Here is a 13475-nt window from a genome sequence, read left to right as displayed (position 1 = left end):
ATGGGCATACAGGTGGAGTTAGTTCAGAAAAATCAACACAGATTGGTGGACAGCTCCACACAGCCACTCCAGACAGGATGGCATTGCCCATTAATGACGGTATACAGAAACTAACACAGATTTTTTGGCAGACACCCTCATCTTTGTCTCCCATGGCTAAAAGGACAGAGTAAGTATCAGGTCCCCTTACAGGGGCATGAACATTTTTACTCCCACCCGACCCCCAGGGTCTTTGATGGTCACTGCAGTTAGTGAGAAAACTCAAAACCAACCCCCTAGGACAGAGACTTGAAAAAGTTGGACGTATGTGGTCAAAAAATGTATTCGGCACCAGGGCTGCAAGTTCATGTAGCCAATCATCTAGCACTCTTGGCTAGGTACAATTTCTCTACCTGGGATATGACGATCATGTGCCTGGACAAACTGTCAGAGAAGCCCAAGAAGGAGTCCCAGGCGATGCTCGCTGAAGACCCATGGGTGGCAAGAGCATCCCACCAAGTATCTCTTGATCAGCTGACTCAGCGGTCGGAGTGATGGCGGTAACCATGCGCTCCTGTTCTTCGCTGCAATCTGCTGACATACTTGTCCAGTCCAATAAACAATGGAAGACCTGCCCTTGAGAAAAGAATCATCTCTGAAAAAATGGACAAGGCTCTACATTCGCTCAGGGATTCTAGAGCGACTCTTGGGTTCTTGGGCATCTGTGCTCTAGTACCAAAGAGGAAATGGTGCCATCCTCAACGCCAGCAGAGACAGACATTCTATCCCTCAAAACAACCAAGCTAGAAGGAGACCTAAATCTTAGCGAAGGAGACCACCTCCGCCTTCCATCTCTGCTTCTTCTCAGCAACACTCTAGTTCGAAGCAGGCTCTTTGACTCTTCAGTTGAGGCCCCTGGGTTTCATGGGGCTATTCCTTGTCCCACTGCTCCCTTTGGAAACAGGCCGTCTCACTTTCTCAGTGCTTGGAGCGCCATTACAACAGACTGGTGGGGGCTAAGAACTGTGGGACTGGGCTACACGCTGCAGTTTCTCTCCATCCCTTTTCAGTGGCCAATCTCATCAGGCTGAGGTTTATCCTCGATCTATTAAACTTTAATAGATTCATCAAGAAGATAATGTTTTGCCTGGTTTCCCTGGTTCCCCGTATCCTTTCCATAGATCTTGTTGATTGGCATGCTGCTCTCAGCTTGAGAGACGCTGATTTTCATGTGGCTATCCCCCTGGGCCAAAGAAGATTCCCCAGGTTCATGGTTGTACATGTTCACTACCAGTTTACAGTCCCGCCTTCGGCCTGTTGTGAGCCCCAAGTGCATGGCCCCTGGAAGATCGGTGTTCCAGTATTCCTGTGTCTGGTCAGCTGGTGGGTCCGAGGCTGCCCGAGATATCAGGCAGAGGACAACAGACAAGTCCAGTCCCAATTTGACACCTCAGTCCTGTACTCTGCAAAGGATAGAGTTTATCAGGGTAGTTCTCACTTCGACAACAGCCTAAATGCCTCAGGCCAGGCCCCAAGTGATCTGGACCTGTGTGCTGCTCTCCAGGCTCAACCTCAGAGTCCTGTAAGAAATTGCCTGAGCCGCCTCGGGCATGTGGCAGCTTGTGCATACATGACTCGGTCTGGCAGTCGTCACCTGTGGTGTGTGCAGGGTGCCTGAAGTCTCTCTACCATCCATCGAGACATCCACTGGACATGCTATGCCTGCAAGGCTTCCAGCTTCCTTGAATTGATGGGTGAACCTGTCCAACTTGTGCAGGAGAGTTTCCTTCTCACCTCCCCTTCCCTCCATGAGCCTAACCACAGAGACATCCTCCTTAGGCTGGGGAGCACACTTACGAGATCTCCAAACCCAAGGACTTAGTCAGATCCGGAGCTATCCCTACACATAAATGTTCTCAAGCTTTGCACAGTATTGCAGGCAGGCCAGGTCTTCCTGACACACATCAAAGGCAGCCCTTTGCACGTCCACATGGACAACACCACAGCCGTGCTTTATTTGAACAGACAGGGCAGTGCCGTGTGCGACAGGAAGCAGCGAACCTTTCGAAGTCCTGCATCAGGCACGCAGTAATGCTCAAAGGGCCGCACCTTCTGGGAATACAGAGCCACCTGACAGACCATCTCGGCAGGTCCTTCAGGATGGGCCATGACTGGTGTCTGAAAACCAAAGTGCTCCGGTTGCTGTTTCAGACTCGGTGGACACCTGTAGTAGAGCTGTTCACCATAAAGCAGATTAGGAAGTGCCATCAGTTCTGCTGCAGAGCAGGTTACAGTCCGGGCTCCATCCTGGACAGGCTGCTATTCCCGAGGAGGGACAGTCTACTCTGTGCATTCCCTCCCATGCCTTTAATTCCTAAGTTGATTCTCAGACTCAAGCAGGACTGCACCAAGTTGATCTTAATAACCCCTGCTTGGCCCAGGCAGCACTGGTGCTCGGGGTGGCTCCTCCCTTTATACCCTCCACTGGGAGCACGGTCAGACCCTGGGCACACGTGCCACCCGACAGGGACCGCTGTGGGAACAGCCTCCAGCTTCAGGACACTGGGCGCGCACACACCTAACGTGGAATGGAGACCTGCAACACATGGCGAAGAACAACAGCCACGGACAGAGGAGTAACCGTTCTGTATTGCTCTTGGCAGCGTGGCTATCTGCCCCCGGAGCCCGTCGGGGCCCAGATCAGTGCTTTCCAAGCTGTGGTCCATGGACCCGTGGGGCTTCGCAGACTATGTCGAAGATTTCCAAAGGGGTCCACACCTCGGTTTGACATTTTTAGGGGTCCGCAAATGAAAAAAAGGTTGCAAACCAATGAGTTAGATGGAATAAAGGGGCCAAAGAGTCAAAGGTGTTAACATGACCCTGAAACCATCCAGCATTAAAGAGTTTTAAACTCCGCCTGCTTAGTACGTAGCGAACAGACCCTGACAACTCCTTTGAACCCTTTCGTAAAGATACAGAAAAGAAGGAAACCCAGTTACACCATTTGAAATGTAAGGCATTCATTTCAACAGCATCCTGGGTTCCCTTTCCCTTTAGCTGCAGCGAGCCTTTAGAAGGAAAAACCCCTTGTCTGGCAGTCTCTTACGTAGTTCTAACAATGGTGTCTGTTCCCTTTTGGGGAAAGAGAAGTCATGGAGCTGGCTGGAGCCGGCGCTGCTGCTGCTGTTGTTAAAATCCAGTATCGGCTCCCAGAAGCCAAAACATGACAAACACAAAAGGGGAGAGGAAAGAACAGCAAAGAGAGAAAATGCGGCTTCTGCCTCTGGTGCTGACTTGCACTTGCAACCTCACTGCTGGGAAAATACAGGCCCAGCACCCGTTCTGATCAGCCTCTCTGAGACCGGCAACTTGTACCAGCATCAGGGAGTTTAGGGCAGTGGCTCTCAACCTTTCCAGACGACCGCTCCCCTTTCGGGAGGCTGATTTGTCCGGCGTACCCCAAGTTTCACCTCATTTAAAAACTACTTGCTGACAAAACCAGATGTAAAAATACAGAAGTGTTACAGCCGCAGTGTTACTGAACAATGGTTGACTTTCTCCTTTTTACCATATAATTATGAAACAAATCAACTAGAATATAAATACTGTATGTACATGTCGGTGTAGAGTAGACAGAGCAGTATAAACAAGTCATTGTCTGCATGACATTTTCATTTGTACTGACATTGCTAGTGCTTTTTATGCAGCCTGTTGTAAAACTAGGCAACTCTCTAGCTGAGTTGACGTATCCCATGGAAGAGCTCTGCGTACCCCCAGGGGTACATGTACCTCTTGCTGAGAACCACTGGTTCAGGGCACTGCTTTTAGCCGACTCTTTCTGGTCACAGGTTCACAGCAGTGTTCCAAACTACGCAGTCTTGGCTGGCTAAGCCAGACTCTTGTTAGACAGAAGGGAAAGGAAAGAGGAGAAACGAGGCAGGGAAGGAACAGGAGGGAGAGGAAAGAGGAGAAATGAAGCAGGGAAGGAGCAGGAGAGGAAAGAGGAGAAACGAGGCAGAGAAGGAACAGGAGGGAGAGGAACGAGGAGAAACGAGGCAGGGAAGGAACAGGAGCAGGAGAGGAAAGAGGAGAAATGAGGCAGAGAAGGAGCAGGACACGCTTTGCGGGAACGGGGGAGATGATGTCTCATGTCCCAAGCAGTGTCCAGGATTAGGCTGGAGCCGCTGATGAGGTGATGTCATCTGGGTCCCTCCTTCCGGCCTGGTCTGGTCAGGCCCCCTGTAAGGATCGGGATGACGGAGGTCTGGGGACCCAGGAGATGGTGCAGCCATGATTGGGAAGCTTGCTGCTTCCCCTACTCATCTGTCAGTCATCCAGCATCATGGGACCCAGCTGCTCCCCTCTGGTCATTTTCAACCCCCCCCCGATCTCTTTTCTTGTAAGGACCCCAGAAGCCGGTGAAGGCGAAACAGCCCCTCGTTACTGTGTGCACCAGTTAGATCGAATTTCCAGCACACCAATGTCAGTGCCTGGATTTCCGGTCCCACACTTCTCCTGCAGCAGGCATGATCTTAACCCGGCCCAGGCGTTCTGCCAGGAGCCCTTTTTGTTTGAGCTAATTCTGTCGCTCTCTTTTCTGTCCCTTTCCCACCCACCGACCTTTGTTGTCACAGGTTACTGAGCCACCGTATAAACTTGCCTCCCTCTGCAGCTGAGCTCACAGTTGGGGTAAGCTTGTGCCCCATTATCACACCGAGTAGAGGAGCCCTGCCCTCCCACCCGGGCATGCGTGATGCAGAGCGGGAGCTCAAGCGGGGCAGGAGTGGCACTGATAGGGAGTAGCCCGTGGAGAAGAGACGATAGGGAGCTGGGAGCAGAGCCTTGTGGGGTCTCTGTTAGATCCAGGCTTGTTTGGCATCTTCACTAGCCCATTGCTGACACGTACAGGTGATACCAAGTCAAGTACATAAAAGGTTGTTACAAGGAGGAGGGAGATAAATTGTTCTCCTTAACCTCTGAGGACAGGACAAGAAGCAATGGGCTTAAATTGCAGCAAGGGAGGTTTAGGTTGGACATTAGGAAAAACGTTCCTGTCAGGGTGGTTAGGCACTGGAATAAATTGCCCAGGGAGGTTGTGGAATCTCCATCATTGGAGATGTTTAAGAGCAGGTTGGACAAACACCTGCCAGGGATGGTCCAGATAATACTTAGTCCTGCCTCAGTGCAGGGGACTGGGCTAGAAACCTCTCGAGGTCCCCTCCAGTGCTACGATTCTGTGATTCTAAGTCAGGAGAAGTTGGGAACCCTGTGGGAGGTCAGAGCCCTGGGCAGGAACAACCCAGGAGTCAGCCCAGATCCTCGGAGGGGGGAGGAAGCCAGGAGCTGGCCTGGCTGAGAGCGCCTGAGGGGACAGCACAGCGGCCAGGCGTTTGCTGGGGCCGCAGTGGGGGAAAGGGCACTGCTGTTATGGGGCAGGTTTTGGTGTGAGGGGTATCGCGGAGGAGTGGGCACTGGCAGGAGGTGGGGTCCGTAGGGCAGGGCACTAGAGAACGTACCCTGGGGGTTCTTCCTGTCTCTGATGTGCATGCTTCTGTCAGCCAAACAGCAGGCAGCTCTGCCTGCTGGCACGCCAGCGCTCCCCAGTGCCCAGCCCGCCTGCGGGTATCCTGCGACCTGCCTCCAGCCCAGCGCGCAGTGCCGCTGGCCCCCTCTGCACTCAGCGGGGGGCTGCTGGCTGGGATAAGCCCGGTCGCTTGGTGCTGATGGGTTTCTCCAGGGCTTGTGTGACTCTGTTTCAGGGCTGAAGCGGAACCCTTCCTGGGTGGAGAGGTTCAACGTGCAGTTTCTGGGCTCTGTGGAGGTCCCATACCACCAGGGAAATGGCATCCTGTGTGCAGCCATGCAGAAGGTGAGGCAACACACTCTGCAGGGAGCCTGCAGGAGCGGGCCAAGCAAAGTGGGTCGCTGGAGTCAAGGGACGTGACTTTGTACTTCCCAGGGAATTGATGTGATAACCCAGGAGCCTCCCGGCTACCCCGGTCCCAGCCTCTCCCAGCAGGGGGCATTGTAGGGGATGGGACAGGAGTTCTGGCTGGGGGGGGCACTCCCAGCTACCCCCCTCCTGGCCTCTCCCAAGGGTGGCAGCGTAATTAAAGCCAGTCAAAATGGTTTTATGGGAAATAGCGCTTGTCAATCAAATCTGATACCATTTATGATGATGCAAAGTTTGGTTGATGAAGGGACCTGTTGACATAATGTACTTGGCCTCTGCAAGACATTGGATTTTGTACTTCAGCACATTCTGATCAAAAACAACAGAGCACGATTATAAAATCCGTCCAGCCGACACTAAACGATTACGGACCGAGCTGGAAAAGTGATTGTAAGTGGGGAATCAGCATCCAGTGGCTATTTCTAGGGGGGTCCTGCCGGGATCTGCTCTAGGCCCAGTGCTACTCAGTATCTTCCTCAGTGATCAGGAAGAAAACAGAAAGCAACGGTGAGTGACGTTTGCAGAAGATACAGGCAGTGCTGGACCAGTACATGGTGGTGGGGCCGCTCTCTGCTGCACTGAACCCCATGTTTTAACACAGTGAAATGCAAGAGCAGGCGTTAGGAGCCAAGGACGGCGGGCACACTCGTGGGCAGGGGGCTGGACTTGGCAAAGCAGTGAGTCTGCCAGGGGCTTACGGGTCGTGGTGGAAACTAGCTGAACGTGAGCTCCGGGGCGCTGTAGGGGGACCAGACAGCAAATGAGAAAAGTCAGGATGGGGGGAGGGAAATAGTTGCCTATATAAGACAAAGCGCCTAATATCGGGCTGGTCCTGATAACCGTGGGTCGTCGGGTCACCCGTGGGAGCTGAAAGCCATTGAACAAAACCACGGGCCCTGTAGGCGATGGAGGCCAAGCATTTGGTTGCTATTATTACTCCAAGCCTGGGGCTGCTGCCCCCGCCCAGCACCCTCGTTCCAGCAGCCCTGTGCGAGCTCCCAGGGTGATGTTGTCGCTAGGAAAGCCAGTGCCGTCCCCAGCCGTACGAGGGGCAGAGTAGTGAGTCGTGCAGAGGTGCTGCCACCACCAGTCAGACTGTCCCGGGAGGGCGGGGCCCAGGCCTCGTGTCCACACATCGAAAGGGTGTGGAGAAACTGGAGAGGGGCCAGAGAAGAGCCGGGAGCCTGACTAAAGGGTGAGAGCTCAACAGAGAAGGTGAAGGGTGACTTGGCCCCAGTCTGTCTCTCCCTGGGGAGAAGGGTTTTGCTAGCCGATGGCTCCTGAAGCTAGCAAAGACACAACACAGCCAGTGGCTGGCAGCTTGGAGCCAGGCACATTCAGCTTTTACCAGTGAGGCCAGTTAACCACGGGAACAATTGACCCGGGTCTGTCTCAGGGTCGGGCTGGATGCAGGAAGCACGGGGCGAGGGTCTCCAGTCGGTGTTACCCAGGGGGTCAGAATCAGTTTCTGACTCGAGAGGCACTGCAGGGAGCGGGGCAGGAGCGTTAGCTGTCTGGCCCTGCTCCCGGGGGCACTGGACGGTGGGAAGCGCGCCTGCAGAAGGTGGGTCCTTTCCTGACTAGCAGCCTGCTTCCATTGCTCCCAGCCTGGCCCCTTCCTCCCGCTAACACCCTCCCTGGGCATTTCCAGATCGCCACCACCAGGAAGCTGACGGTGCATTTGCGCCCACCGGCCACCTGTGACCTGAAGATAACGCTGCAGGGCATCAAGCTGATCCTGACGGCGAATGAGTACAGCCGGGACGACGAGGTGAGGGAGGCTGGGGAGCTCTGGGCTGGGGCGGGGCGGGGGGACGGGGCCCTTGGCCGGATGATTGGCTGCAAACCCCGAGAAGATAATCAGGTGATAAGTAACAGTGAGCCTGGATTTGTCAAGAACAAATCGTGTCAAACCAACCTGGTAGCTCTCTTTGACAGGGTGACAAGCCTTGCGGATGGGGGAAGTGGTAGCTGTGGTATGTCTTGACTTTAGCAAAGTTTTTGATACTGTCTCGCATGACCTTCTCATACACAAACTAGGGAAATACACCCTAGATGGAGCTACTATAAGGTGGGTGCAAAACTGGTTGGAAAACTGTTCCCAGAGAGTAGTTATCAGTGGTTCACAGTCAAGCCGGACAGGCATAACGAGTGGGGTCCTGCAGGGATCGTTTCTGGGTCCGGTTCTGTTCAGTATCTTCATCAATGATTTAGATAATGGCAGAGAGAGTACACTTATAAAGTTTGCGGACAGTTCCAAGCTGGAAGGGGTTGCAAATGCTTTGGAGGTTAGGATTAAAATTCAAACTGATCTGGACAAACTGGAGAAATGGTATGAAGTGTGGCAAGTGGTGCCCATGGCCTCGTGCAGGAAGTGCACAAGAATCAGACCAAGACACAGCAACAGGAGATTTGGCCCCAGCTGGAGCCAGGCCAGGGGCAGGATCTGGAGTGACAGTGACACAGGCCAAACGCTTGTCCCCATGTCTGGCAGAAGAGAGCTTTGCAGTAGGGCCCGGCCCAAGGCGGAGAGAGGGAGCAGCACTGAGGGGTCTGGTGTGACACAGAGACATGGGGCCCGGCCCCAGGTGGAGAGATGGGGCCAGGCCCGAGGGGGGAAGAGACGGGCCCGGCCCGCCTCGAGGTGGAGAGACGGGGCCAGAGGGGGTCATGTGCCATGCAGACAGAATCAGACAGCAGGAGGGTTAGACACACACCGAATAAGGTTAGAGCTGGTACAACGGGGGAAGAGATGCTCTGATGAGGGCGTGGGGGTCTGACAGACGGACGGACGGATGGGGGTGCCCTGTCACTAGAGGGGGCGGCTGCTCTCTGCAGACCGGGTGCCCCGGGGCTCAGATCATCTCTGACTGCTGCTTCCTTTTCAGTATGAGCAATGCAGCCACTTCTTCCAGATGAAGAACATCTCCTTCTGCGGCTGCCACCCCAGGAACAGCTGGTGAGAGGCCCCCGGCCAGCAGGGAAAGGGGCAAACCCACAGCACAGCAGCTCGCTACCCAGGGTCAGGGCTCTGGAGGTGGCCTCCAGCCCAACACACTCAGCCTACCCTGTACTGCCCAGCCTGTGCCCTCGACAGCCCCCCCCACCTCTGCCTTGACCAGCCGCTCGAGAGCCCCCCCACCTCTGCCTTGACCAGCCCCTCGAGAGCCCCCCCCACCCTGGCCAGCCCCTCGAGAGCTCCCCCCTGCCCTGGCCAGCCCCTTGACAGCCCCCCCACCCTGGCCAGCCCCTCGACAGCCCCCCCCCCTGCCCTGGCCAGCCCCTCGACAGCCCCCCCACCTCTGCCCCTGCCCAGCCCTCAACAGCCCTCCCACCTCTGCCCTGGCCAGCCCCTCGATAGCCCCCCACCTCTGCCTTGACCAGCCCCTCGAGAGCTCCCCCCTGCCCTGCCCAGCCCCTTGACAGCCCCCCCACCTCTGCCTTGACCAGCCCCTCGAGAGCCCCCCCTGCCCTGGCCAGCCCCTCGACAGCCCCCCCTGCCCTGGCCAGCCCCTCGACAGCCCCCCCACCTCCGCCTTGACCAGCCCCTCGAGAGCCCACCTCTGCCCCTGCCCAGCCCCTCAACAGCCCTCCCACCTCTGCCTTGACCAGCCCCTCGAGAGCCCCCCCACCTCTGCCTTGACCAGCCCCTCGACAGCCCCCCCAACTCTGCCCCTGCCCAGCCCCTCGACAGCCCCCCCCCCCGCCCTGCCCAGGCTGTGCCCTGGGGACGCCCCGTCCCCGGTTTGCCGAGATGCGGGAAACACCCGGAGCCCTGGCAATAGGTTACTGCCGTTGCTTTGGCACCTTGTCTGCTGTTGTGCAAACCTGGGGTGCGAGGGGGCTTTGGGGATCCTGGGTCTTCTCCAGCCCGTGTCTGACTTCCCCACTGGTTGTGTCCCAGCCCCGTGGGGCAGCCCTGGGTTCCTGGGGTCTGATCACCCCACAGCAAGCGGGCTGGGGCTCTACTCTGACCCTGCCCTTTGCACTGCAGTTACTTCGGGTTCATCACCAAACACCCCATGCTCAGCCGCTTCGCCTGCCACGTCTTCGTCTCCCAGGAGTCCATGCGGCATGTCGCCGAGTGTGTCGGGTGAGCCGGGGCAGCGGGGCCTGGGAGCTGGAGGGATGGGGCCCCAGGGCTTGCCCTGGCCATGGCTGGCCTGCAGTGTCCCACACACACACGGGGTTTGCCCTGGCCGTGGCTGGCCTGTAGTTTTCTCTCCCCCCCCCGCCCCCGCCATGGGGTTTGCCCTGGCCCATGCCTGGCCTGCAACGTGCCCCCCCCCCGCCCCACCCACGGGGTTTGCCCTGGCCGTGGCTGGCCTGCAGTGTGCCCCCTGCCCCCACGGGGTTTGCCCTGGCCGTGGCTGGCCTGCAGTGTCCCACACACACACGGGGTTTGCCCTGGCCGTGGCTGGCCTGCAGCGTGGCCCCCCCCACGGGGTTTGCCCTGGCCGTGGCTGGCCTGTAGTGTTCTCCCCCACCCCTGCCATGGGGTTTGCCCTGGCCCGTGCCTGGCCTGCAACGTGCCCCCCGCCCCCATGGGGTTTGCCCTGGCTGTGGCTGGCCTGCAGCGTGCCCCCCGCCCCCACAGGGTTTGCCCTGGCCCGTGCCTGGCCTGTAGTGTTCTCCCCCCCCCCCGCCCCGCCATGGGGTTTGCCCTGGCCCGTGCCTGGCCTGCAGCGTGCCCCCCGCCCCCACAGGGTTTGCCCTGGCCGATGCCTGGCCTGCAGCGTGCCCCCCCCGCCCCACCCACAGGGCTTGCCCTGGCTGTGGCTGGCCTGCAGCGTGCCCCCCTCCACACACACACACACACACACGGGGTTTGCTCTGGCCCATGCCTGGCCTGCAGCGTGGCTCCCCCGCCCCACCCACGGGGCTTGCCCTGGCCCGTGGCTCACATACCGTCTGCCCCCGCTCACCGTGTCCCTTGCCTTGCAGCCGGGCGTTTCAGGAATATTACCAGGAGCACCTGGAGTACGCCTGCCCCACAGAGGACATTTACCTGGAGTAAGAGAGCAAGTCACTGCGTCTCCTGCTTCCGCCCCCCATCCAGCCCCACAGATGGCCAGAGACTCTGTCTGACCCCACAACCAGCCGGCTTGGACCCTCCTGCTGCACATGCTCCGGCCCCCCCACCCGACAGACTTGCTGCACATCCTCCCTGCTTCTCTCTGGGGCCCGAGAGCCGGCTGCACCCTCCCGGAGCCGGGCTGGCGCGCAGGCGTGGCCCAGGCGGGGCGGGCTGGAGGTGTTGGCCTGGGGCACCCAGCCCTGGCCTGGCCCCTTCCCCGGTGGTGCTGGGAGCGGGGCCCGTGGGCCGGAGGAGAGATGCCTGCAGGGGCCCCTGCCTCACTGACCGAAACTAAAGCAGGGAGCACAAGGGCTGGGCCAGGGCGGCTGCACCCTGCAGCAAGCTCCCCGGGGGAGGGAGAGAGCACAGTGAGAGGGGGAGGGGCCAACAGGGGATGAGGGAGGGCGTGGGGAGGGGGGGCCATCGGGGGAAAGGGGAGGGTACAGGGAGTGGGGAAGGGTCAGCGGGGGAAGGGAGAGGGGCCAGCGGGGGGAGAGGGAGTGTGCAGGGAGTGGGGGAAGGGCTGGTGGGGGAGGGGGAGGGCACAGGAAGTGTGGGGGGGCAAATGGGGAAAGGGGGAGAGCGCAGGGAGTGGGGGACGGGTGGGCAGGGCAGGGGGAGAGCACAGGGAGTGAGGGAGGGGCTGGTGGGGAAGGGGGAGAGCACAGGGAGTGAGGGAGGGGCGGGCGGGGAAGGGGGAGGGCACAGGGAGTGAGTGAGGGGCTGGCGGGGAAGGGGGAGGGCACAGGGAGTGGGGGAGGGGCTAGCGGGGAAGGGGGAGAGCACAGGGAGTGAGGGAGGGGCTAGCGGGGAAGGGGGAGGGCACAGGGAGTGGGGGAGGGGTGCCTGGCACAGAGGGAAGCACGGTCTGGGCACCCGCCAGACTTACATCAGGCATCACCCCCCACAGCGCTGCCCCCCTGGGCCAGCTCATCCCCCCCACGGCCCCGGCTGGCTCATTCCCCACGACCGCCCCCCCCCCCCCCAGCCCCGGCTGGCTCTTCCCCCTACCTCCAATGGCTCCAACGCCTGGGCTGAGTCACCCCCCCCACACATGCACCTGGCAGCCCGTGTCCCCCTCCCCCCAAGGTGCGGCGCTGACCCCTGGGCCACTTGGCCTCTGCTTTGCTCAGCGCCGTGCCCTGACTGGCCCCTCCCTGGCCAATGTCCCTTCAGGGCACCTATCGTAGCCGCATGGGGCTGGCGCAAAGGCAGGCCTGGCCAGGGGGGTGGGGCTGGTCTGAGGGGGCTGGGGTGCAGGAGGGGCTTTGCACCTGTGCGGGGGTCCCCAGGGAACAGGGGGGCTGGTTCGTGGCCCCTCATCCTGCACCACCACCGGAGCCGCGCAGGTGGTTACAACAGACACCCCAATAGCCCAAGTCACTAGCCCGCGGCTACGAAGCCAGCGCTCTGTCCGGCGCCTCGGGGCGGGGCAATGGGGCCTGTGAGCTGAGTTCCTACAGCTGCCTTCGGGTGCCCAGCCCTCGGCCCTGCTCCCCCCTCACTGCTGTGCCTGGTCATTCCTGCCGCTTGCCAGCCGCGTGTATCTCCGCTCCGTGCTAGCGTAGTGCCCTCGCCCCACCGCTCTGCGTCCGACTAGTTATCGCGAACTCCAGCCACCACGGGAACCTCCCACGACCGTGACTTGTACAAAACCCGGGCAAGAGTCTCCCCCACTGCCCGCCTGGCACTGGTCTTTCAATAAATATCTGCTTGGTGTGACCCCGCGGACTGGGCCGTCTGTCAGCAGCCCCCCAGCAGGGCACCCCCCTCAGCCATTCGGGGGGGGACGACAGCCAGGGTTCCTGTCTCCTCCCTTCTGGAGGTGGGTCACTGTATATGCAAACCAGGCTCCTCCCTCTAGTTCATGCCAGTTCCTCCGTCAATGTGTCAGCGTCAGGAAACCCACCTGCCCACCCCGGAAATGCAGCCACCTCTGGGGTGGGAGGTAGCTGCTGTTTAACACCCATACAAAGGGCACTGGCCGGTCACAGTCAGGGCTCAGGTCCCTGGCAGGGCCCCCAGGCTCCGTGCTCTGGTGCTGAGGTTCGGTACCAAGATGCCCTGGGGCTTTGGTTTCTTGTCACTTCAGGGCCCCAGCTATGCCAGGCATCAGTCCGCGTGCAGGGCCATGGGCCAACACAGCTGCGGCGATGCCAGCACAGAGAGAGCCGAGCCCCACCCTCCAGCCGGGCGAGGGCCTCATCTGCACCAGCAGCCCCCCGCCACGCGGCTTCCCTGGCTGGCACTGGGGGGCGCCCGAGCGTGGGGGGCAGAGGGGCAGGACTGCTGGGCACATGACTAGCAGCTTGTCATGGAGTCCCGGGGCGATGCTCTGGAACTGCTCCCCACGGAGCCAGTCAGGACTCTGGGGAAGTCTCCTCGCTCTGAGCAGACTGTCTTCAGGCCAAGCAGCTCACACGGCTTCACCTTCCTGGGTCTGACCTTGGAGCATTCAGCATCCCC

At 59.3% G+C, this 13475-nt stretch overlaps 1 protein-coding gene across 2 annotated transcripts in view; it reads left to right on the top strand.

The window, feature by feature from the left end:
• Positions 1-11397, top strand: part of MAPK8IP2 (mitogen-activated protein kinase 8 interacting protein 2) — a 60904-nt gene extending 49507 nt beyond the window's left edge. For both annotated transcript variants that reach the window (XM_054035384.1, XM_054035297.1), the window contains 5 exons: positions 5739-5848; positions 7584-7703; positions 8821-8891; positions 9927-10025; positions 10877-11397. In XM_054035384.1, the coding sequence (XP_053891359.1) occupies positions 5739-5848; positions 7584-7703; positions 8821-8891; positions 9927-10025; positions 10877-10949 (473 nt within the window). In that variant the 3' untranslated portion in view covers positions 10950-11397. The remainder of the gene's footprint in view (positions 1-5738; positions 5849-7583; positions 7704-8820; positions 8892-9926; positions 10026-10876) is intronic.
• The last annotated feature ends 2078 nt before the right edge of the window (positions 11398-13475 follow it).

This window comes from Malaclemys terrapin, chromosome 1 (genome assembly GCF_027887155.1).
Source record: "Malaclemys terrapin pileata isolate rMalTer1 chromosome 1, rMalTer1.hap1, whole genome shotgun sequence".
NCBI classification, from domain to species: domain Eukaryota; kingdom Metazoa; phylum Chordata; order Testudines; family Emydidae; genus Malaclemys; species Malaclemys terrapin.
The sequence above is the reverse complement of the archived record's forward strand: the minus strand, read 5'-3'. Positions and strand labels throughout refer to the sequence as shown.